The following is a 24,160-nucleotide window of genomic DNA, read 5'->3' as shown; positions in this document are numbered from 1 at the left end:
CAGCTGTTAGTTTCAGGATTTAAAGTAAACAAAAAAAATTAATACAAAAAGCCCTCTGAACAAAATTACAGTACTTCAAATCTAGTTTTTATGATGTGTAATTTTTTCTCCATAGGAGTTCTATACTTACTCTCCTTTGCATTTAAAATTATCATTTCTCCTTTTATCTATTTCTCTTCTGTGGTTTAAGAACCTTAACTACCACCCATGAAGATTGCACTGCTGGGAGATTAACAGAGAGCTGAGATTGCTGCTTCTTTGAGAAGGGCAGTGAGCATTCCAGACAGGTATTTAAAACAAAAATAGTAATAGAAGTGTTCTAATGCATCCTTAGCAATAGATGAAAGCTCTCCAGATCTCAAATAGACTGCACTGTGGTTTGTATTTCTAGGAGTATTGCTGTATTTTGAGTAAGAAGAAGCAATGAAGACAGCAAGTCTCTCCTACCAATACAGTCAAAGCAGATTATTATGAAAATACTACTTTGAAATATTTCCAAAGCAATTCCAATTTCATTCTGCCAAGATTTAGCTACCTTAACATCTGGTCCTTAAGTGGCTTTTGATTTGATCCAAGAGGCTTATAGGAGATATATGCTATCATGTATTAAAGCTCTAATTGGAAAAATAAGAATCTTCAAATGAGAAGTTTTAATATTTTGAGAACATTAGATAAAATCAATTTTCTGAAAACCAGCATTATGGTGAAAACCTTGTAATCTCTGAATCCTAAAAGGTCTTTCTGCAAGACACCTTGTACATGTGGGTAAGACTGTTTGGAGAACACACAGCTCTATCACATCAGGACTCTGCATGGGTGATCAGGGCCAGGAATTCATTCTGTTGTCCAGAAAGATTTAAACTCTGACTGTTGCTGTTATTTCACCCTTCTGCTCTTAACATACAGCTAAAGGCTGCTTCAGCTGCAGGTGTCCAGTCAAGTCTGAGTTTTTAGTGTGGCTGTATTCCCCACTTTTCTTTGTCCAGTATCATAACAACTCCTATTTTCAATTTTTACTTTTATTTCTGGAGAAAAAAATGCAAGTGGCAATAATGTCCTTATGTAAGAGAGAAACTTGCTTGCAGAGCAGGGGTGTGGAAAAGCACAGAGCAATGTGGGCTTTGCTACGATGGGATCCTGTTGCTGCTAGAGGCAGGTAAAAATCTTCTGTGCTTAAGTAATTCCACAAGGAAAACACCAAAAGCAGGGACAATTTCACTGATGAAGCCTTCTGAGGTTCAAAGTGAGACAAACTCCAGCCACTGCAAGGTGACCACGTACAGCAACCACCAGAGTGCATTTGCAGTTAACTTACAAAAGAAAATTTAATTTATGTTAATGGAAAAAAAGAGAAAGGAAATAAGCTCTTGTTTCAACAACACAAATATAATTACTGTTATCAGAATGTAGGGTTTTCTGTAATCAGAAAAAACATAAATGCACACAGAACAACTACAAATAAAGGTGAAAAGTTCTGTAAGTTGGAGTTTTTCCTCATTTTTAAATTTAAAGAAGTCAGCACTTTTCTGAGCTGTGCTCATACACACTCCTGAAAATAGGCTAAAACAGCAGTAAATGGCAAACAGTTTTGGAATTATGTAACATTTATGCTGAGATAGAAGATATTCCATACATATTGGGAAAGATAAAGAAAATAAACCCAAAAATGCTCAAAGCCATATATACCTGATCTAGATTTGACAGACTGTTTGGATCCTGACTAAGAGCCTGGTACTGGCCCCGAAGCCTGTCTCCAGCTGCAATCTTCCTGAACTTCTTCAGATCCACAACATACAAGGCACTAAAAGGAATAAAAAAACCCAAAGAAATAAGATTTCTCGGGGTTCACCCTCTTTTTGATAACAGTAATAAAAGTAAGAAGAAAGTAAATCATGTTCCCATCCTGAAGGGGTATTTTTCTTTATTAAGTGGCTGAAACTACCATAAAGCAGTGAAATCAATGCACCATCAGAATTCCTGCCTTTGTCTCTTGCTGAGAATGGCTCATGAATGCTTCAGTGAAGGGCTCTTGAATGCCTCAACACCAACAGCCAGATTTTAATCTGATTCCCCAAGTGCCCAAGAAGTGTGCAGGGGCTGTCCCACCTGATGTGGTACTTCCTTTTGCCGAGGTGTGAAGCCCAGTACCCCGATTTCCAGAAGCGGTACCCGTCCATCTCTCTGCGGCTGTCACAGAAAGGGGTGTATCCATAGGGAGCTCCATTCAGGTCCAGGTCTCTGAGCTCTTTCAGGTCACTCCTCACAATCTAAACAAGAATATAATTTAGTACTGCTTCTGTGAGGATAGGTATTGCAGCAGGCTTCACAATGTTTAATTTTAATTTGAAAAAGCCCCTCAGATGCTACATCAGTGACGTATAGATAAACTATTCCACCAGGAGACAGCTGCCCAATTATTGTTCAAAAATTATTATTTATTACTGTTTATTATATTAACAGTGGCCATCTGTGTAACACATTTATTAAATTATATAAAACTGGCAATATTTTTTAAATTCACAGACCAGTGTTTCTGGTTGCCCAATATAAAATTCCTTAATTAAGAAACATAACTTTTGAAATCTACCAATCATGTCCCTTCTAAAGAATTCTCCTCATTTGTTACCCACCTTGAGCAGTCCAAAATTATTGCATCATTTGAAAAATCCTTGTATCCAATGGCACTTTCAAAAAGACGTTTTAATGACTTTTACAAATGCCCTTTATTTGCTAATCAATCCTTCTTCCTTCAAATCCCACTTACCTAATTTAACAGTGGTAAAAAAAAAAAAGTTTTAGCTATTTGGGAGCACAGAGAAGTCCTTAGAGTAGTTAGGACAGACAACCAGTGTTCCCAGATGGTGTATCCAGGTGAAATTGCAGAGAGTTGCAGTCTGCATTGCTACACCTAAGTTTAATTTATTCTTGAGCTTTGGAAAAGGACCAAAATACATCAGAATTTGTCTCAGGGTTCCTAATAACCTTGCTGTCTCATCTGAGACAGCACTTTGTCTTTCAGTACACTATACAATGTTCATTCCTGAATGAAGGACTGCATGCAAATTCAAAATAGAGATAGGATTAATCTTGAAGAATTTCAGCCATCTAGAAGTTGTTCCAATGGTCCAAATCACCTTAGTGGCCATAGTGGAGAATTCCTCTCACAATCAGCCCAGAGATGGAATCACTCCAATATGCTTTCAGTGAAATGCACCTTTAAGATCACACACATCTCTCTAGGCACCTTTCTCTCCACAGAGACAATACAGGACAACTCAGTACAGGGAAACTCTTAATGTCCACATGACTGAAGACAAGTTAAATTCTTGCTTTTACATTCTGCAACACCACTAGTTCTGTCTGTACAACTGCAATAGTCTTTCGAGACCAACATCTGCATAAAACGGCCACAGAGAATGAAACTGGATCAATTTATGCCCAAATTAATTCCTCGTACAGTAATAAGCCATTATTTTTTTCTTACCTGGTCAGCATCAACAAATATTATTTTATCCACAGCCAAAGGGAAAAGAACATCCAAGAAAAGAATTTTGTAGCCCCAGATAATTCTTTGTTTTTCTGTCTGTTGATGAAGCCAGCGGGGCCACTTATACTGGACCAGCTCATACTTGAACCCATACTTTTTAGCCATGTGAGGAATTACATCCTAGAAGAACAAAAACCCATCAGGCGCACATGTATGAGACACACAAGGACTCAAAAGGAAAAGGAGTGAATGCTCCAAGGCAGCTGCAGCTGTGTTGGCCTTACTGACCACATAATTTTTTAGTTTTAAATGTTCCCTTAGTTTTAACAGTACCCTCAGCTACACCAATAGAAATAGCATTTCATGCAAACTCTTGGAGACTATCAAAAGAGAATAAATTATTATAATTTATCACTGGGCTTCATGTCCCAAAAGAGAAGAACCTTATACCTAACACTGATATTTAACAGATTCAAGGATTATTTTCCACTGGGAAAATTTAATTTGAATTATATACTTAGTCAAGTGAAATTAAAACAAAATTACTTGAAATTTAAAATAAAAAAAATAAGAGGAAGACTTCTACCTTAAATGTTGGGGAGAGATAGTTTTTCAGAAACCAAAATTTAACTGGTGTTTTTGTATGACGTAGGACAGAAAGCATCATAATTCTGTGGAAATACAAGTCTACAATAAACAAACAAATACACATGGGTCATTAAACTTTAACTGCACTTAGAAAGTACTAAAACTCCAAGCATAATTTCTTTAACCCAATTTAAGTTGAAATTTTTATCTACTTCTAATTAAAAGCTTTAAAGAGCGTGTGTTCAAGGGCACTTTGAGATGGTCTTATTTGATCCAGATTGGCTAAGCAATAGTAGAAGGAACAATTTCAAAAGTGCATCTATTAACACGCTTTATTCTAGGAGAGGTGCCTGACTAAATCAGAATAATGGTTAGTACCTTAAATATTAACTTGGCCACTGAAATAACTTATTTTAGAATCTATTGGTTGAGTTTAATAGGTTACTGAAAAGAAAAAAAAGAAAGTTCAACACAGACTGACTCTCTTCTGGAAACCCTTAATAACTGTAAGAATCATTGTTCTGGGCTCAATTATTTTTCACTATTGTGGTCTTTATTTGGTGTAACCAGGGAGAGAAGCAGTGACTTACAACCTTACAAGAGGTCAAGTCTGCCTTAAAATCAAGCCATAATGAACTCGAAAATAAGACAAAGCAGCAACTAGGACATTTTACTTTTTCTCCTTTAAAGTAAATGTGTCTTTCCCTTTGTGAAGGTGGTTGCAGGTTGAAGGAAAGAAATACAATGTTCAAACTTCAGATGACTCAGCCATCAAATCACCAGTGCTCAAATCAGAAAAGTAACACAGATGGTTGTGAAGAGATCAGGCAACACGGTAAGAATTCCTTAAAAGCAGTCACTGCTCATTGAAAGAACCCTGAGATGCCATATGTGCATGAAAATCCAGTTTGTATGAAACACAAACAGACACAACTCTAATGAAGTCACTTCTGTTGTGTCTTTACACAGAGAGGCTGAGCTTCATCTTTTATGCTTGTACTTCACACATGAAAGACATTTTCTGTCTTCAAAGAATAACGGTATTTTTGAACATCTATATGTTGAATCACTTTGTTCTTAAGGATTAATTTAGTTCTCACTGTATACAACTTTTCTCGGTTTTGAAAATGTATTATTTAGATGTTTAAAGAGTCAATTTCTTTAGGTTGCTTAATTTTACTAAGAAAATGTAGAGTATTGCTATGAAATTGTTGTTTCCCCTTTTACCTTTCCTTACCTTAAGAAACGTTCATATAAATGGCCTGAAGCAACAGAAAAAATGTTAAGAACATCACTTTTCTTTTCCTTCTCATCGGTTGGAAGTTCTTCTGAAACTCTAAGAATTATTATAAATAATTATATAACGTAAAAATTCTGCAGGAAAAAAAATCCTACTAAATTATCATTAAACTCATAGAGAACTGAAAATAAGAAAATACACAAAAGAAATACACATCCTGCAGTAAACAAATACATTCTACTTCCACTGCACACGCCTAGGCTTAGGAGTTTTAACATTCCCCAGAACATTCTCATAACTTTCAGAGGTCTGTGGTGATGGGATTTCCCAGTGTTTTTTGTAACACTTGTTGAATTCTTCTTCAGATTACTCTGATTCCTGTCCCTAGAAGCTAACCTGTGTATTTGAGGTACGTTGTAGAGAGGTTTCTGTTTCTGCTGCACAGCATTCTTTGCTTGTTTTGAGTACCAAAGTCTACCAGGGCTGGTTTTTAATCACGTGCACACAGATGCAGGGGATGGTGGCTACAGTCTCCCTCAGGCACTGCTTCACAGATCTCAGAACTGCAGAGCCAGATTGGTTATAGTTATCAAATGGTTATCAAGCCATTTGATACTGTTGGAAATTTACCTCAATAGTCTTTTTTTGTGAGACGAGTCATTCCTCACTTAGATTGCATGAGTCATCCTATTACTTTTTCTTCTGGTTATATCCCTTTTAAAAGTATCCTTTAGAAAGTGTAAAAATAGGTATCCTCATAATCTTTAAGAGCAAATAAGACAAGTGTCAGATCTCCAATGTATTCAAAAGAATTCAGATCACTCCACTGATACAAAGCTGAAAGCTCAGAAATAGCTGAGAGGCTGCAATGTATTTAAGTGGTGTGAATAATCTTTTGAGAAACCCACGTTCTATTCACTCAGGCATGGTTGAAAGAGAGAGACATCAGTGGAGTGGCATTGTCTGCATGGTGTGGCATCTTCAAAGAAAACAGACAACCTCTCAACCAGCACTGAACTCTCACAGGCTAAACAGACTGCAGCTCACAGGTCCAAGCAGTCAATCTCTTTTCTTCCTGACTTTTTGTCCCATGACTTATATTTAGTGATAGCAGGACTGAAAGAATGTCAAGCTCTTTATAAAGCAGCCATCACATGTGAAAAAAGAAAATTGGGGTTTGATAAAAGGATCTTGAAAATATTGATTCTGCAAAGCTGTACAGAAAGCAGAAACTTCCCAAAGCTGCTGGGCTGACCTTTAAGGTCACGTGGGAAAAGCAGTCAGTGGGAGAAGGGCAGCTCAGGTATGAAAGGGCTTGGGCAAAGTGGTGTGCACATCTCCCATGTTAGAGCACACATGGGATCCTGTAATGAACAATGTGCAGGTGGGTATTCTTTCAATTCTGGGATAACAAAAAGGAAGGGTATTGGACAAGATCCTAGATGGCAAAAGGCTGACAGCCTCAAATCATGCCCTTGAGCCACAACCTTGAATCACTGGGAAGAGCAAATAAACTTCACTGGGTGAGGGGCTTCCTTGGCCCAGCCAAGCTCAGAGCATGATGAATGCTACTGTGACAAAAGGCAAGACCTGGAAGGCTGAGAGACCTCTGCCCTTGTAACCTTCTTAGAAGGAGTTAAGATTTTGATCTCTGCACATACATCCTTTGATGCAGCCAATTAGAAGTGGGAAGTTTGAAGTCAATGAAAAATTCCTTCAACTAACATAATTTTCCAGAGGAACCTTTGTGCAGCAATGTGGGTCCAGTGTGGAAGAAATTTTTGAGAGTCATAGCATAGTAGTCTGGGAGGGTCTCTGAATCTAGTCAATATGGGTACAAATTGCAAAAGGGAAATTGAGGTTAGATAGTAGGAAGGAATTCTTTAGTGTGAGGGTGGTTAGACATTGGAACAGGCTACCCTGGGAGGCTGTGGCTGCCCCATGCCTGGCAGTGTTCAAGGCCAAGCTGGATGGTGCTCTGAACAAGCTGGTCTAGTGGGAGCTGCTCCTAACCGTGGCAGGGGCTTGAAACTAGATGATCTTCAAAGACACTCCCAACCCTTAACATTCTGTGATTCCATTGTAACAATAAAATCATGAATGGTAATAAACACAAAATCAGCAACAGACACTCAAGATAATCCCAGGTCTGAAGGTACTTGTGGCACAAGTGGCCTCATCATGAGACATTCAAAGCTGGAACAGAAGCCAGTCCTGGATCTACAAGAGAGGTGTGTACAGGACTGACTGGAGCCAAGTGATTAGTAGATAAAGTAGAATGGTTGTGCCCTTTCTTTATTTTCTTTCGCAGTCTGTGACTGATAACCATTGCCCAACCTACTAAAAACTGAAGAAAACAGCAAATTAGAAATACTACAAAGTTATTAGCCCCAAATGTAATGCTTGAGATGCTTATTACAATTACTTAAAGAACTCAAAAGTAAAAGGTAAAAACACTTGAGATTTCATAAATTATGTCCAGGAGCAGACAAGCAGCATTTTCTGCTTTTTGATGTTCATTTGACATATCTGAGTACCACATAACTAGCTGGGATTTTCACATTGAGACTGATTCCCTGCCACAGCAAAATGGAAACAACAGCCAAAGGAGAAAATGAAGAGAAACTGGAAATACAAAGGAGGGACTAAGAAGGGAATAAAAAAGGAGATTTACATGACATTACAGCTTGTCTTTCCCCATTTTTATTTACATTATAAATCTCTTGGAGAGACTTTTTACACATTTGTATCAGTATCAAGTAAGAAAATTTACTTGCTATGAGTAATAATAAACATGTCCTGGAACAGTTGAATTAGAATCAAGTTATGCATTACCTTGCAACTGATTCCACATTTCCTTTTTTTCCTGTTGTTCCATCTGTAAGAAGCTCTTCATTCAGTTTATCAGGCTTTTTCTGTACCTAGTCAGTAAAATAAATGCGTTTGTGCAACTTGGGAAGGTAGTTGATAGTAATTATTACTTGTATTGTGATATCTCACTACAGTGTGCTAACTGGCTGGAGCCACTAAGTGTGGTGATTAATAAATCAGCCAGCATGTTTCAAGCCCTCTGTACATCTTTATGCAAACAACAACTACAAGTGTGGTGAATTTTATCTCGTTTTCCTCCCTCACAAGTTTATGATCCAGCCATTAGCTGGCAGAAGCGTAGCACCTCACAGTGGAACTTACCTGAGAGGAAACTGTCATTTTCAAAAGCCCTTCACAGGGAGAAAGTGACAAATTTATCATTGAAACATAAGCTCTTGCATCCAACTTAAGCAATTTCTGCTGTCTTATCCAGATGCTTGTAATGGCTCAAGATTAATTTCATATACCACCCCAATTTCCTTGATTAAAAGAAATCTAATTGCTTTTGAAAACCAAATAGCTTCTTACAACCTGAATGTGTGAGTCTAATCATATTAATTTCACATGTTTATATTGTCAAGCTAACATAGATTTCTGTTGACACTAGATCATGAGTCTTCTTAGCCAATGCTCCTGAAGCCACATCCTACAGATCAGTGAAGTGATTCTAGAGTTCAACTGAGTGGCAGAGCTTACATATTCTAGTTATAAGCTTAATACACATACCATCTTTCACACAAAATAATATTTCTATTTTGGCTCAAAATAGGAAAATTAGGCACTCTTTTACCCATTCTCTGTTGTTTAAAGACAGGCTCATCATGCTCCAGAGTCTCACACATTTTCCCTGGCTTCTGGAAACGTTCAGTTACAGGACTGGGGATGAGACTCATTTCTGATGTTTTAAAATATTTACAAATATTTAAAAATATTTAAAATATATAGTGGAAAATATAGTGTATGATGAGGATCTTTCTCCTTACTATAAGTGGTGCTCCATTAGCTGTTTTTGATACATCTAATGAAAGTAACATAATTTCATTGACACAAATTTGGTCGCCTAGGGTAAAATTCAACACAACTGATTTTGACTTCCACTCTGGAATCTGGACTTTGTGTAAAATCTCTCCTCACTCACTGGAGAGAAATGGATGCCTCAAGAGGTCATTTTCCTAGTTTAGATCCATATCTGAGCAGGGATGAGCAGTCCTTTGGACCTTATCCTGCTAAGCAGAAAGGGATTTAGGTCACCAGGCTACACATTAAGTCACAAGGCTACACATTTGGGCACCTTGAGCTAGATGAGATAAATGTTATCTATGTTTAACATCTACTTAACAAATCTCCCACACAATTAGTACAGCCTGATTGGATCAAATTAACTACATTAATTTGCACATCCTTCTTTTTAATTATACAAAATCTAAATTATATATTTCAGTATATATATTTCAATTAAATATAGCTTGAGACACATAAGCTTAAGTCATATTTCATACCAGGAAACACTGCATACATACTTGAATTTTGATAATTTTGCTTCTAAAGTTGTTTAATACCACAATAACGTCTGTCAGGTCAGCCACAGAATCTGTTCCTTCATGGCTGTGAGGAGAAAAAAAGCCCAGGGAAACACATTGTCTCATTAAAATATGCATTGTTGCTTGGGTTTAATCAGAGAATAACGTCTAGAATTGATGACATTTACAGAAAAAAATTACTTCACTTGTATCTAATTATAGTTCAACTTCAAAAACACTGAGTTTTATTCATCACTGGACATTGCCCACAGTCATCGCCTTCACTTTTTAATTTGAATTTTCACAGGAAATTTACTAATCAATGAAAGACTGCAGTAAGCTAGAGATAAACACATTATTATATATATTTTTTATATATATATATATATATAAAAATATTCAAATATTAAAAAATTAAATTTATTTTTCGAATATGGAAAATGTCTTAGAAACTGTGTGATGGCATTAAATGGACTTTTAAAATAGATCTGCTTTTAAAAATATAGGGAAGGCTTCATCACAGTGCTCAGATAGTGAATATTGGCTTTCACCTGGCTGGCTTTGGAAACTGTGCCCCTGAAGACACAGCTGTGCAAGCACCACAGGAACCTCTGCCCTGCTGAACATCAGTTTAAAGCCATTCAGGTGTCTCCAAACTACTGCAGTCCACAGAGTAGCTAATATGAAAAATGTTACTGTGATAGAGTATAATAACAACATAACTTTCAAATTTTCTTGTTTTACACCTCAATAGCCCCTCAATATATTTCCCTTTCAATCTCTTCTATCAGCATTATGTGGGCTCCTCTTGCTAAAGCTATCCACACAAAAAATGGGCTTAAGAAAGTAATCTGCTACCCTTTAGGCTTCATTTTTTTTCCCCTAGAAAACAGAAGTATTTAAATCTTGTTTCAATGTGTATCATACCACTTCCCTGAACTGCAGGATTTTATACATTCATCTGAATTTTCTATTTAATACATTTTTTTGTAAAATGTGCCTGCAATCACAAAGTCTCATGGAGATGGCCTATCCTTGAATAAAACAATGTTCAGAATTATCTGAACTTTTCTACTCTCTCTTGTAGTTTTATTTTCACACTTTTAAAATATCATACATATGCATACCCAGCCAATGGTCTTTGCATCACAGGGATGTATAGTGCTCAGATATAAATTCAATTTTAAATAAAGCGTGTCACCAAAAAGTTCTAAAATAGTAAAATTTGATCCAAACACAAACTGCTGATAGCAGCATCCAGCCCTATGTTCCATTTTTGCTCCCAGTGTTCTCACAACCAATATTTTCTCTGTTTCTCAATATATTCACTCAGTTACCTCAAAATCCCTATGCTATGAATTGTGTAGGTAGATACAGAGGATTCTGCTGATAAAGAGGATTTTCCAAAGTCTCTGCAGTATTCTCAGAGTGTTTGGTTTGAATGTAAATTCAAAAACACTGCTTTGTCTCCCTAAATCTCTTTCATGGATGCTTCCCTGTGGGCTCCACCTCTACTGAGTGCCAATTGTTTTACTTTGCACAGAACTCAGTGTGATGAATTTCTGTCCTGCTATGAACAACCTTGTTAAATCTAAGCAAAATATCTTGCATACTGACAGCACTATGACATATGTAATAACAGCTACCTTAACATTATGTAATTGTGAAAAGCAAAACATGTCTAGCAGACTATTTATGTCCCAACTTTAACTTCAAAACACTTAGATGCTTTTAATACAAATACAAGTACCAATATAATACAAATTATCATTTTCCATATAGGGGACAAAAGAATTTGGGTTCAAGAAATGGAGATCCTTTAAAACCTCAAGCCCAAGAAACAAACATACAGCTCCTTTCCAAAATGATAAAAGATACACCTTTGACTAGGCAGTCAGCATGACATCAAATTATAATAATATCATATCTTATATCTAATATATCTACCTGCCTTTTTAAAAAGTAAAATATTCATCATATATATATATCTTTAGCTGTAAATAATTTTTTGCAATCTTATCTCACAACACCTAATTGTTTTCCTACCAACATCAAAGTCCCAATAACAAGCAGTGCTCAGATTATTGCTGAGTATAATGATTTTGATTTTCCTAATATTCATAGTAATTTATTAATAACAAATTGATTTACAAGTGTGACTGCATCAATATAATGATCCTTGTTAGAAGCAGTCTTTAAGAAGAAAGAGGTAGCTTATGTCAAATATTATGTATTTACGTATAGAAAAAAATAAATTACTTCCAACTATGAGAGAAGCAAGTAAGATAAATACTGAGATGTAGAACATTCTAAAACCCCCTTTGTAATGTGCCTCAAAGAAAACAAGTTCATTTCACAGTTCAACAGGAGAGGGTGTGACTAATATACGTGGATGGAGAATATACTGCAACAGCTCTTAGCAAAATTCCATCCTATCAAAGAGTTGCCTGAGCTCTGATAGCAACTTCATCCTATTAATACTATAGAAGAAATATCAAAGACCCTGGTGCAGCCCCACAAACATATTTTTCCTGTTGCACTTTAAGTCTACAGTTTGAATAATGAGATGAAATAAATTGCATTGTTTAGATTCCTCATGAGGTATTAGTTTTTAGTAACTTAGCTGAGTTCAATTAAACCCATTTGTGTTAGAGGGTAAATGAGCAAAACCCCAGCAGATAATTTAAATTTCCTTTGATCCAGGCTAGAATGTAGAGTGGTTTTGTTTCATTTTGTTTCATTATTTAACCCAACTGCACCTCATTACATTATTTTTTAAACCATGCTATCTTATATAAATCACTTTATATTTCTTAAGAATTAAATGTTAAATTAGACAAATGGTACAGATACAGTTGGTGGAGATTAGGTGAACCTCTAAGGGTAAGGACTATGTTTTTCTGCTTTCTCAACAGATTGTGATTTCTAAAAAAAAATAAATTGAAAATTGCCAACAAACAGAATTAATCTAACATCCCATTTATATTTCTCCCTGTAACACTGATATTAACTAAATGTTCAAAACCACAATGGGGTTCATTAAGTTTTTTGGTTTTTTTTTAATAGCTGATAATTAATAACATATGGAACTATGTATTCCTGGGCTTCAAGTAATAATAAATATTTTACAAGAAATAAACCTATTTCAAACCACACAATTACTTTGAGGGGAAAATGGATAACAGGAAAAGATTTGAATAACTACAATGCTACTGTTATAAAACGATGCCACCTATAAATATACTGCATTCAGAGGCATCCTCAGGGCTGTAAAAAATTGTGAGAGGGAAATTCGTGGTCCTTCCTCCAGCTGATCAAGATAGTTCTGGAGAGCAATGCTCCACTGGACATACTCTTGAAATTACATATTAACTATGCTGGGAATGCCCAAATATTAATTAACATAAGTGATATTTCTACAGAATTTGGCGCCATTGTGTGATAATGCTAACCATGCATGGAACTGACAGGAAGACATCTGGTAGCTGTGCAACTGTGTAGTAAGGGACACTGTTAGCATCTAGTCTAGCTGAACAGCTTAGGTTTATTGTGCATTAATATACTGAAATGCCTTCAAAAACACATGAAGCCATCAAACAACAACTAACAATACAAGGAAGTAAGATATTCCTTACAAACTTTAAATCATCATTTGCATCTTATACTTTTTAATGCTATCTTTGCTCACTTTCCTTCAGTGTTGTCAGTTTTTTTCAAACTATGTTGCACTTTCAGGTTAATTTTTGTTTCCAAATGATGGATTCATACTTACGAAAAAACCTGATAAATCTCCTCAGATCTTCCTTTACGCAATCTCAGTGTCCAAGCACCTGGATTTGCTTTCAGCTGAAAATACCCCTAAGTAAAAAAGACAGGCACTTGTTCTGGTTGTATTTCAGACTCAACCATCTTCATATACAGAAATAAACTACTTAGCATTTGTACTAGCCCTGAAAGAAGTGTGTCAGTGATGCAAGAACTATCACCTTTCCTGCAGGTCTGTTCAAGGACAAGTAAAAGAGCAGCAAAGAAATAAATTACTGAAAAGATCCTAAATTGAAAAGCTTCTTTGAAACTCCAAATTTTAGTCTGGAAAAACTTTCAACACAATTCCTTCCCATTTTAGGAACACTATAAACAGCTATTGCTATGTTAAAGTCACAGAGAGCAAGCTTTGAAATGTGAAGAATTGTTAAAAGTTTGATCATGTCAAACATCATCTACTGTTGAATCCATATTGAATAATTGTGCAAAAATCAAAGATTCACAATTTATTAAGTATTTCTTTCCTTATGATACAGTATTTACAAAGACTAGAGAACAGCAGATAGGTAAAATGTCTTATTCAACAAAATCCTTCCCTATCAAATTCCTTTAGCCAATAGAAAATAAATCTTTCACTTCAGAAGTCACATGGTCTTTTGCTCTACAGACTGCCAACACGAAAAATAATTACTTTGCATGATGAGAGAAATTCTCAGGTGTGGGTATGTCCCACCAAGGCTCTATGCACTTACCTGAAGCACCTAAAATGGGAATATTCTTTTGCCTGGATCATTGTGTAACAAAAGGGTTATTTGGTTATTTTAATCAGAACGTGAATCATACCTTACATTTGTCAGGGAATCTCAGCCTGAATATAACTCCCTCCTACCACCTACTACAGAAAATTAGGCTGCCAGTTTAGGCACTTCAGGCAAGAGTATAAAATTAGGCTCTATTCAAACCTATACTGCATCACAGGAGAGAAGCCGGGGGGAAAGCTCAACAAATTGGAGATGAGCTCAGCTCCAGGACGTGCCTGTTACTTTTAGCATTACTAAGCTTGCAACACAGAGAAATGGATCTAAAGAACAAGATGCTCATGAAGAATTCTCACAAGATGTGTGCAATTGTCATGACTATTCCTGTACTAAATACTTACAAGGTTGGCCATCACAATAGTATCAACCATGACGGGATTCTTCTTTGTGCCCAGAGTGAACTGTAACCCTCGAGGAGGTTGTGCAGTTGTCACATCAAAGCAATGTCCTTCAAGCAATATATATTCCAGCTCATATTCTGCTATAACTGCTCCTTTTATCTATGGAAGGAATGCTTCATTAATAAATTATGTCACTTAACCATGTGGGAAAAGCAAAATATTACAGTCACAAACATGTTGTGTGCGATTTACCACAAGGTAACTCCGACAGTCAAAAAAACCCAAAGAAAAGTCCACCCACAGGAACTGATATCAATTATAAAACAGGTATCCAAGACAAAGAGGAAGGATCACTCTCTGGAGGGACCTTCTCTCCAATCCCAGCTTTACTTTCACAATACACTTATCAAATACACAGCTTTGGTCAAACACCCTCAATATCTTGCATAAGCTTATTGACTCGCACAAATCTAATGATTTTGAAGATAGGGAATTAAAATAGAATTAAGTAATAAGTGAAAGAATTGTGAACTAAAAGAGGGTGAAATACATTTTAAACTGCATTAATAAACAGTCACATATTCCAGTTTATATGAAGATTCACCTGGGTTACAAGAACTAGGAAACACAAAGAATCCTTTAATTGCTTTACTTTTATCTTAAATGCAGTATTTCTCCAAACACAAAACTCAACATAGCAGGTACATTGCTTTAACTCGTACTTTGCATTCTGATTTCTTTTCTATTCCATTGATTTCCTTTAAGACTTGTCTTTTTTTTTTAAGACAGAAAAGGAAGACAAGATGATCACAATAGAAATGGTAAAATATTACCTAAATAATCAATTACCAAAGGAAGTATTTCAGGAGAACTGACACAAGACAAATCTTGCAACATTTCCACTTCCCTCTTGAAGTAGAAGGGCCAACAGAAGTTTTACAGCGTTTGCAAACGATTACTTACTTCCTGCAAATGAATGTTATCAAGGTCACAGGAACTGTTTACTGCTTCAACCAGCCAGCTTTCAGGAGTGATCATGTTTAGGGTCAAAAGAGGTGATTCTGGCAATTCTAGGAATTTTGCTACAGGTTCAGAAGGAAGGTGCTTATTGATTCCATAAGTTAATTCTGGTTCCAGAACAAAACGATAGAAGCTGTTGGAAAGAAGTGCGACAAAATGCCAACTTTTAGTGAAATACAAAGTTTAAACATGAAGCTCTTCTAAAATATTTTAAAATATAGTGAATATTTACCAAGTCTGATTAAATTTAGAGACAAAGTAGTTCCTTATTCTTTTGGAATATCATCTGACAATACTGACCTCATCTCAAATTGGCTGGTAGATGAACACAGACCTAAACACTTTTGGTAATTTTTCTGTGGATGTGCCTGTTTTCCATTAACACTCCAAAGGCTATGAAAGTGAATACCCAAGAGGTGCATCTAGATAGCTGGACTGTTAGCAGCCTTGAATTCTCACAATCTGTATCACTGAACTATGCAGAAGGACTAATCTCTATCAGAAGAAAAGCCTTAGAGAATGGCTACTGCCACTAGCAGCAGCAAGGATAGAGCAGAGGAAAGGTAGGGTTGCTCTGTTCCTCTTCAATTCCTATCCCAATTATTCCACAAGTAAAAGTTTTCCCAAGCACAAGGAAAGAACCAGGCACCAAGACCTGCAAAGTGCCCAGCTTCAAAAGCCATCATAATGATGTTCACACAAGACTGATAATTAAGACCCTCTTGTGGAATAATAGACGTAATTCCTCTCAAAATGCGTAAAAACTAAGGACATCTGTTTTGTGGGCAAATGATTAATTCTGCAACCCTCTGGCTAAAGGACAGGCACTACCACCAGCCTCTCTAACAGGTAATTAGTAATATAGGTGTTAGGATTATAGCCAAGGAGATGGCTGTACTTAAATATCTCTCTTAGAGAGAAAGAAATCCTCTCGGAGGGAATTAATTTCAGTGTAAATGTCTATCACTGAATTAGTGAACCCTGATTTTTACACACAGGTAAAAGAAACTTCAATTTATAGTAGATACACTCAGCTATCATATTCTCAATGAAATATAACAACATCTCAATATAACAAATGCAGACTGTATGTTTATTCAGATGAATTTAATTCTTAGGAGTACTGAATCTGTACAATTCATTACACAAACCGTGGGCTATAAAGAAGGGAACACTTAGACAGATTATTCCCCTTTGCAACTTTTCACAGGCATAAAAGACTCTATTGGTTTATTTAAGGCCTGTTTATGAGAGGTGCATCTGATGGACTAGATCATTTCCCTGTGGTACCATGCTTGACACATTAGAACAAGAACTTCTCTAAAGAAGTGCGAGTCAACAAAAATAATTCAGAAACACAAAGCAAAGTTTACTTTTTAAGAAAATATACACCATTAAGGTTGTTTTTCCAAAATGAGCGTGACGAGCTATGAACTACTAACCTCTTCAGTGGCACTTCAGACAGCTTAGATCTGCAGTTCAAAAATAACCTGAGTTTCATATTGATAATGTCCTTGAGTACCTACAGAAAAAAAAATCTCTGTAAAAAATGGTTCTTGGTAATCACCAAACTTTGAAAATAAGCCAAAGTTACCTTTGTGACATCCTGCCATTTCTCAAGTTTCAGCAGGAATCAAAACCTTTTAAAATGTAAATATATCTGTATATTAAAAGTTATTGTTAGATATTGTAAATAAAGATATGCCCTTTCCTAACACTGCGTGATTTAGCACATGATATTCTTGATAGCCAAAATATGAATGTCTTCTCCTATTAATGCAATTTTTTCAAGAGCAGCTCTCCCCATTTTCCAATGCTTGGGTAAATTATATTATCACCATTGTTACTTTAAATACAGTGAAGTTCAGAGAACTTCAATTACTTAATAACTTCAAATGTCAGCAATAGATTATCAATGTATTAAACCATTCAATTAACTACAAAACATTTTGGTAAGTTAACATATTTGTATTTTTTTTCCTCTCACTTTCTTCATCTGTTCATTTCTGAAATAGTAATGTTCTGGATGCTGTTATATAGAAACCATAAAGTTAGGACAGTATTTTTTCTTATTTTTGTGAGCAATCTGTTTTGTTTTGCTTAAAGCTAACAAAGTTGTTAATTTCTTTAAAGCACTCATAAAAAACCTTTATCAAATTACTTTCATTTCTGTGGTTTGTGACACAAAGTGCTTACCTGAAAGCATAAAGCAGCTGTGCCTACACTTATGGATATTAGAAAGGCCAGTAAGACATAAAAGCTAAGTTACAACACCAATACTAGTAAGGCTAATATCTAAAATTACTACAATAGCAAATAAATTGGGACAAAGCAAGACAATAGTCATCATTAAATCTCTTTTATTATGACTGCAATTTTTCTTTCCTCAGTTCAGCCCATGGCTTACACACATTCTTTATTACAATGCTGGAACTTTACTTAGCCTGAGGGACCTGTTCTATTCCTAGTTTCTTATTCTTATCTTTTGTGTCACCTGAATACCATCACTGAAAAACTACAGAATAAAAAAACAAAGATTAGGGAATAGCATATTTGTGTGCAAGTGAAGAAGCAGGAAAGGAGAACCCAAGACCATTGGAAGCATAAAAAGAGAAAGCATTACATGACATAAGTTTAAGACCAAAGTCAAAATAGAGGTCAAAGTGACTCAAATATCTATCTACCATTCAGAATAAAGAGAATATAAAAACCTGTATGGACTTTACCTTCAAACTAAACAAAAACCTCATCCCAATAGAAAGAATGAATGATTCTTCAGCAATCTACATTGATAGACTTTTGTGTATAGAATGAAATTATCTTTCAGAAGGCTGATGCATCATCCCAGTTTATCACGTGACCATGAAATTTAATACAGTAGCCAAAAAAATCCCTTTCTTAATTAACATTTCAAAGGACTTTAAATAGGAAATGACAAATAAGACAATAATTCATCTGTCATTTAATTCACAATTCATTATTGTATCAACAATACAACTTCTGAAATACTGAACTTGGTTCTATTATTTAGGGCTTCTGAGGACACCAGAAACCAGGGCATTTGAGTAAACACATGAAAATGGTGACAAAATTAAGAAGACTCTTTTATAGGACACTTGAAGAGCTCAGTCTGTTTACTTTAAATAAGAAAATGCAAAGAGCATGGAAATTTAGTTCAGGGAGCAGTGTAAAACATGGCTGAAATATTTCAGGAGGCCTGAAAATTATTCAAGAGCTAGTTTTATTGTGCATGTACACAATAAAAAGTCATTTGTGAGACACTTACTTGAGTTACCCCAACTCATCTGAAGAACATTAACTCAGTAAACCATGATTATTCAACCAGACACTTGGAATTGTTTGTGAACTTTAGGATAATACAAAGCATCTGCACTGAAAACAAACTTAGAATCTTCAACAGAACTGGCAAAATGATGAGAACATCAATGCTTACAGCATGGATCTAAACAAAAACCTGTAATTCCAAGTCTGAGTTTAACAGAAAGGTTAATTATCCACTGGAAAATCTCAGTAGGAGCTCTAATCTGTACTCAATTGCTTGATAATATTTAAATTAGGAATTGATTAAAAATTATTTCTACTTCAAATAATAATTGTGAAAAAGGAGTCCTGTGACATGCATTATATAGGCAATCAGACTAGATCACCAAAAGGGGCTCCTTCAGGGATTCCTTTTACTTTAGGCATGGAATAGTAAGTCCTCACTGAAGACAGAATGAATAAAGGAGAAAAGGCAAAAGATAACTGACAAGAAAAAATATAAAAGGTTTGATTTTTTTCTCCACTTTTTGAAACTACTGGATACTTACTGGAACAAGAAAAAAAAGGTGGATAATCCTAGGAGTATATAGAATAATCTTTCCTCCTGTTTTTAGTCAACCATAAGGAAAAAAATCCACAATTCTTCAATTTTGTCCTCCATTTTAGCAGAAGGGATTTCTACTTTTCTCACATCACCTCAGAGATTACCTTCATAACTTCAGGACTAGTTAGCTCTTCCATATATTCTGCTGAGAACTTATATGGCCTAACCATAGTAAAGTTATGCCTGGCATTTAAATATTTACAGTGGACAGTGACTCTGCTTTGTCTGGAAACACTTGATGCTGAAGTCTGTAACAAAACTTTTTGATAAAAAGGAAACAGACCATATGGAAGGTGGTACCTGTCTCACTCTGGAGAGGATTAGAGCAGTTCTTATGATACAATCCAGTACATATTTTAAAAAGAGACAGCAGCTTTGACTGAGCTCTCATTTGTGCTCTGACTCATACCTTCCTCCATCCTTAAACTGCCAGCATCAGACTAAGCAGTAAAGTTTAGATTACAGCCTCCCTATAGCTATTTACACCTCTCTCAATTTCAATCCCACTTAATATGAGTAACTTTTTGTTTGTATTTTTAATAAAAAATACCAAAAGATTTATTTGAAGTAGCTATTAAGTGACAGAAAGGAATACAATAGTTTCACCAGGGTGAAAAAACCCCAATCATTATATGGACATATTAAATGCAAGAATTATCTGTTCTATGGTAGTTACTCAACAAACTTTGCACCATGAATAGTTGCCACTCCAATATACTCAGCTCTAATCCAATTATGTAACTGAAAAAAAGAGCCTTTACATATAAATATATTCCAGTGATTCAAGTTTATAGTATTTAAATCATGTATGTATAGTAAACTAATCAGAAAGGCATTAATTTAAGAACTTTGAGTTTAGGGCTTGCTGTATTTGTATGTCTGTTTTGTTTCTACAGCAGGAAATGGTGGCTTTCCAGGTAATAATAACTGTATATATATAAAAAATTCCAGGCTATTTTTCATTTTTTAAAAGATATTATTGAATAGTTTAATCTACATTAAAATATTTCTGGTTTGTTTACTTTCAACAGCATTTCATTAGCTTCTCCTAAGGGCTGGCTTCTTGAATCCAGCTAGAGCTCCTATGACTCAAGCAGGATCTGCAACTGCTGAACAGCTGGGAACACCATGGGAGTCATTTGCCTTGGCATGCATGAGAGAGCCTGTTGAGCTCAGAGGAATCGAGACTTCTGCTCTGAGCTACAAGACCCTTGATGTGATTTATACTCATAATATGAACTTCTGACTAAATGGAGAGTTTCCAGTCCATTTCAACTTGAAAATATTTTCATTTGGTAATATCAAGCTTTCATTTTCACTGAGAAGGGTGAAATGAGAGATCTAGTTCTAGAGATAAGCTCGTATTCTAGAATCTTGAAATAGCAAAATTTTTCATGAATTTTAAGAAATGTTTTGCTTCACTCCACTATATGAAGAGTGAGTGGATGCTTCAACATTTGATATAAAAGGGTATGAAAATGGGATGGGGAAAATCAATTTAAAAATTTATGAAACTTGCATAATTACTGCAGGAAAAAAAAGATAAAATAGGATGCAGCAAAAATCAGGTTGTAGGCTTCAGAATTATAACAGACTATAAAGTGAAGACAAAATTTACATTTTTATGGGAAACTATAAAGGAACCTGAGACACAACAATATTCTGCAGTAGGTGAAAGAAGAAAATAATTTTAGCAGCTGTGTTTTTAAGACAGTTTCTCTTTAGAAGATCAATAGCTACACACAATGGAAGCCTATCTAGATATACTTGGTAGCATTAATCAACTGAGAAATATCCCTCCAAGAGCTGAAAGGTTTACAGCCCAATCTTCTTATGATGATATTACAAGTCAGATTTAGACCACCTCATTTAGGTGCCTTGGAAAACTAAGGTAATCTGGTTTAACCGAAAGAAGCACATATCTCCTGAGATTTTGAGATGCAAAAAATTATGTACACAATGTCCTCCTTTCTTTCTACTGACTGTAGAGAGCACTTACAGGCTCGCTTTAAGAGGACTGGACCATGGGGCATCTGAACTTTACTTTCAAATGAGATATTCATAATGATGAACTAGGTCATCCTCAGCTTCTTTTAGGAATTAAAATAACTAAACACATATTTTAAAGGAAAAGAAAGAATAACCAAATTTTGTTTACTCTTTACTACACTGTATGTGGAAATTAGAAAAAGTTTAGTAACAAGTGAAGTACAAATAAGCAAATTATAAGAAATTACCACCATCTTACAATCAATAAATGGGTCATCTTCTGTGCTTCTCTTGTCAATGGATCCACAATAGCAATGACATCATAGAATGGGTCATTCTCTTGGGGCTCAACTTTTACTACACTGTTAAAAAAGTATTCAAAACAAGTGACATGAAAACTCAAAGCTGAATTTGTTGAAATGACAAACATTTTTAGAGACGGATTTGTAACATCAGAGATTTTTACTGCTTTAAGATTTTACTGCTTAAGAAAATACTTCCCTCATTTCAAGCAATAATCATGATTGCTCCCTGTGATACAATTAGAAAAGCTAAATGTGGACAGGAGTAAAAAATATATCATTAATCTACACACTTCTATACTGGTTAGTGATTAGATACATTCTCTAAAACAAAATTAACAAAATAGAACACAGTAAGACTTTAAAAAATATATTTTTTGTCATTTGTTTACAGATACCTTCATAGAGATCTGGAAGCATTGGATCAGATAAGTAGTGGTGGTGCCATAATTTAAAAAGAAAAAAAGAGGGGGGAAAATGGCATTTGAGAAGTGTGAAACTTGATAGGCTGGACTAGCTTTATGCATTCCAGAAAATAATTCAGTTTCACAGACTTGATTAGGTTAAGTAGACCCTATTTAGAGTACTCTGTACTTACAGGAAGGAAATAAACTTCATTTTAAAAAATGAAAAAGAGAGCAGAAGGGATTTCTGTCATATGCTGTAAATACAGAAAAGGGACAACTGGAATTTGTTTTCCACAAAACATATACACAGTACTGACTGCTACCAGTGTAACATTGGAAAAGGTGTCAGCCTCTTAGAAAAGGCTACCACTGATTTCACTCCTGCCTTCACCAACAGGGACAGCCCATCACCACACACACTGGAGCACCTTTACCAAAAAAACCAAGTAGAGATTCGGAAACAGCATGACATGTTTTTATAAAAATTTGTAATTTGATCATAGTTTTTGTATTATCATATGTCCTTTTAAAACATGCACTCTTCTGCTCTCTTTTCAGCAAAGAGTAATGTTGGGAAATCAACAGGTATTACCAATGAATTTATTAGGAAAAAGGTAAAGATGCATTATGCTATGGAGATGAGCAGGCTGTTCATACAACAGTTTCAAAATTAGAATGCTTACTCAACTTTCCAAAGACTATGTAATCATCAGTACATTCAAATGTTAATAAAAAATTACTCTAAGTGCATTATCACGACAAAACTGACCTGTGCTGTTCTTTGAGCAATTCAACATCTTGTCTCATCTCTGTTTTAGGCAAAGATGACAGCAGGGCATCTATTTTCATAATCAAGTCACTGCCACTGTATTAAATAAGGCACACATAATTTGGTTTTCATCAGAAAAGGAATAAAACATTAACATTTTAATGTAAATCTCTTGGCATAAAAGATATTTAGGAAGCTTGACTCTAAGGTGATTAGCACCTCAGGACTTGTAGCTTGGAGTTAAATCTTTAGCATGACAATGCCCAAGAACCACTACAGCCTTAGAGAAGCCTTGTGAAATGGACACCTCTTAATTTTAAGAGATGCAGAATTCACAGTGTTATCATTCAGCCTCACAGCAATTATTTTTCTCAATTGTTGGGTCTTCAAATCTGTGTAATTTGATGAAAATGTGGGGCTTTGATGAAAATGTGGGGCTTGGTCCACAAGACAAATTAAACCTGAATTAATGACAAGTTTTTATTAGTCACAAATTTGCCAAAGAGACCTGCTTCAGAATCAAAAGAAGTGAGTATATGATGTTAAGATCTGCTGATATTTCTAGTTCTTTATTAATTTTTTTTTCTTTAAAATTTTCCCATTTATGACAACATCAAGGAAGACATAAATGACCTGGTTTCAAGTCTGGCCACATCTTTTAATTTTTTCTATTGGAATTTCCTACTGAAGTTTCCTTAGAAATCTTAGTACCATTTCAGTGTTGTTAATGCAAATATTTGTCTAAATATGTTTTGTCTCTCACTGCTTATCTCTTTGAATTCTACCTCTTGTTGATTTTGTTTTTGTGGTGATGATTCTTTCAGTTGTGCCAGTCCTTCTAGATAACAGAAATGATTCTTAAAGTCGAGAGATACTGTAAGAAGAACATAATTTTTCTTTCTTCTTTGTACACAAGCTGTATCCTTAGATTAGAAGATGGCCTGAATTCATCTCATCTTTACACTTTTCAGTGAACAGATGTGTGAATGTTCTCTACTATGGTGTCAGGGCACAACATCAGCCCATGCCTCTACAGGCTCCCTTACTAACAATTCCCAAAGACAATGACTTCAAATATTAATACTCAGATTTAGCTTAAGATGCACTGTATTTTATCAAGCTTATTATTTTTCTTTACAATTACTCTTATGTAAACA

At 35.4% G+C, this 24,160-nt stretch overlaps 1 protein-coding gene across 4 annotated transcripts in view; it reads right to left on the bottom strand.

Moving 5' to 3' along the window:
* UGGT2 (UDP-glucose glycoprotein glucosyltransferase 2) overlaps positions 1-24,160 on the bottom strand; it is a 76,189-nt gene that overhangs the window by 3,829 nt on the left and 48,200 nt on the right. For 2 of the 4 annotated variants that reach the window (XM_064408430.1, XM_064408431.1), the window contains exons 24-36: positions 23,004-23,099; positions 21,785-21,887; positions 17,093-17,172; positions 15,594-15,783; positions 14,631-14,789; positions 13,479-13,564; positions 9,707-9,791; positions 8,151-8,236; positions 5,313-5,411; positions 4,074-4,158; positions 3,485-3,667; positions 2,107-2,267; positions 1,687-1,801 (exon numbers count right to left, since the gene is read on the bottom strand). In XM_064408430.1, the coding sequence (XP_064264500.1) occupies positions 1,687-1,801; positions 2,107-2,267; positions 3,485-3,667; positions 4,074-4,158; positions 5,313-5,411; positions 8,151-8,236; positions 9,707-9,791; positions 13,479-13,564; positions 14,631-14,789; positions 15,594-15,783; positions 17,093-17,172; positions 21,785-21,887; positions 23,004-23,099 (1,528 nt within the window). Of the gene's footprint in view, positions 1-1,686; positions 1,802-2,106; positions 2,268-2,630; positions 2,765-3,484; positions 3,668-4,073; positions 4,175-5,312; positions 5,412-8,150; positions 8,237-9,706; positions 9,792-13,478; positions 13,565-14,630; positions 14,790-15,593; positions 15,784-17,092; positions 17,173-21,784; positions 21,888-23,003; positions 23,100-24,160 lie in introns of those variants that run through there. The other 2 variants (XR_010355923.1, XR_010355922.1) reach the window with 2 other exon arrangements.

Source organism: Passer domesticus, chromosome 2 (genome assembly GCF_036417665.1).
Source record: "Passer domesticus isolate bPasDom1 chromosome 2, bPasDom1.hap1, whole genome shotgun sequence".
Lineage (NCBI taxonomy): Eukaryota > Metazoa > Chordata > Aves > Passeriformes > Passeridae > Passer > Passer domesticus.
This window is presented reverse-complemented; position numbering and strand designations above follow the sequence as displayed.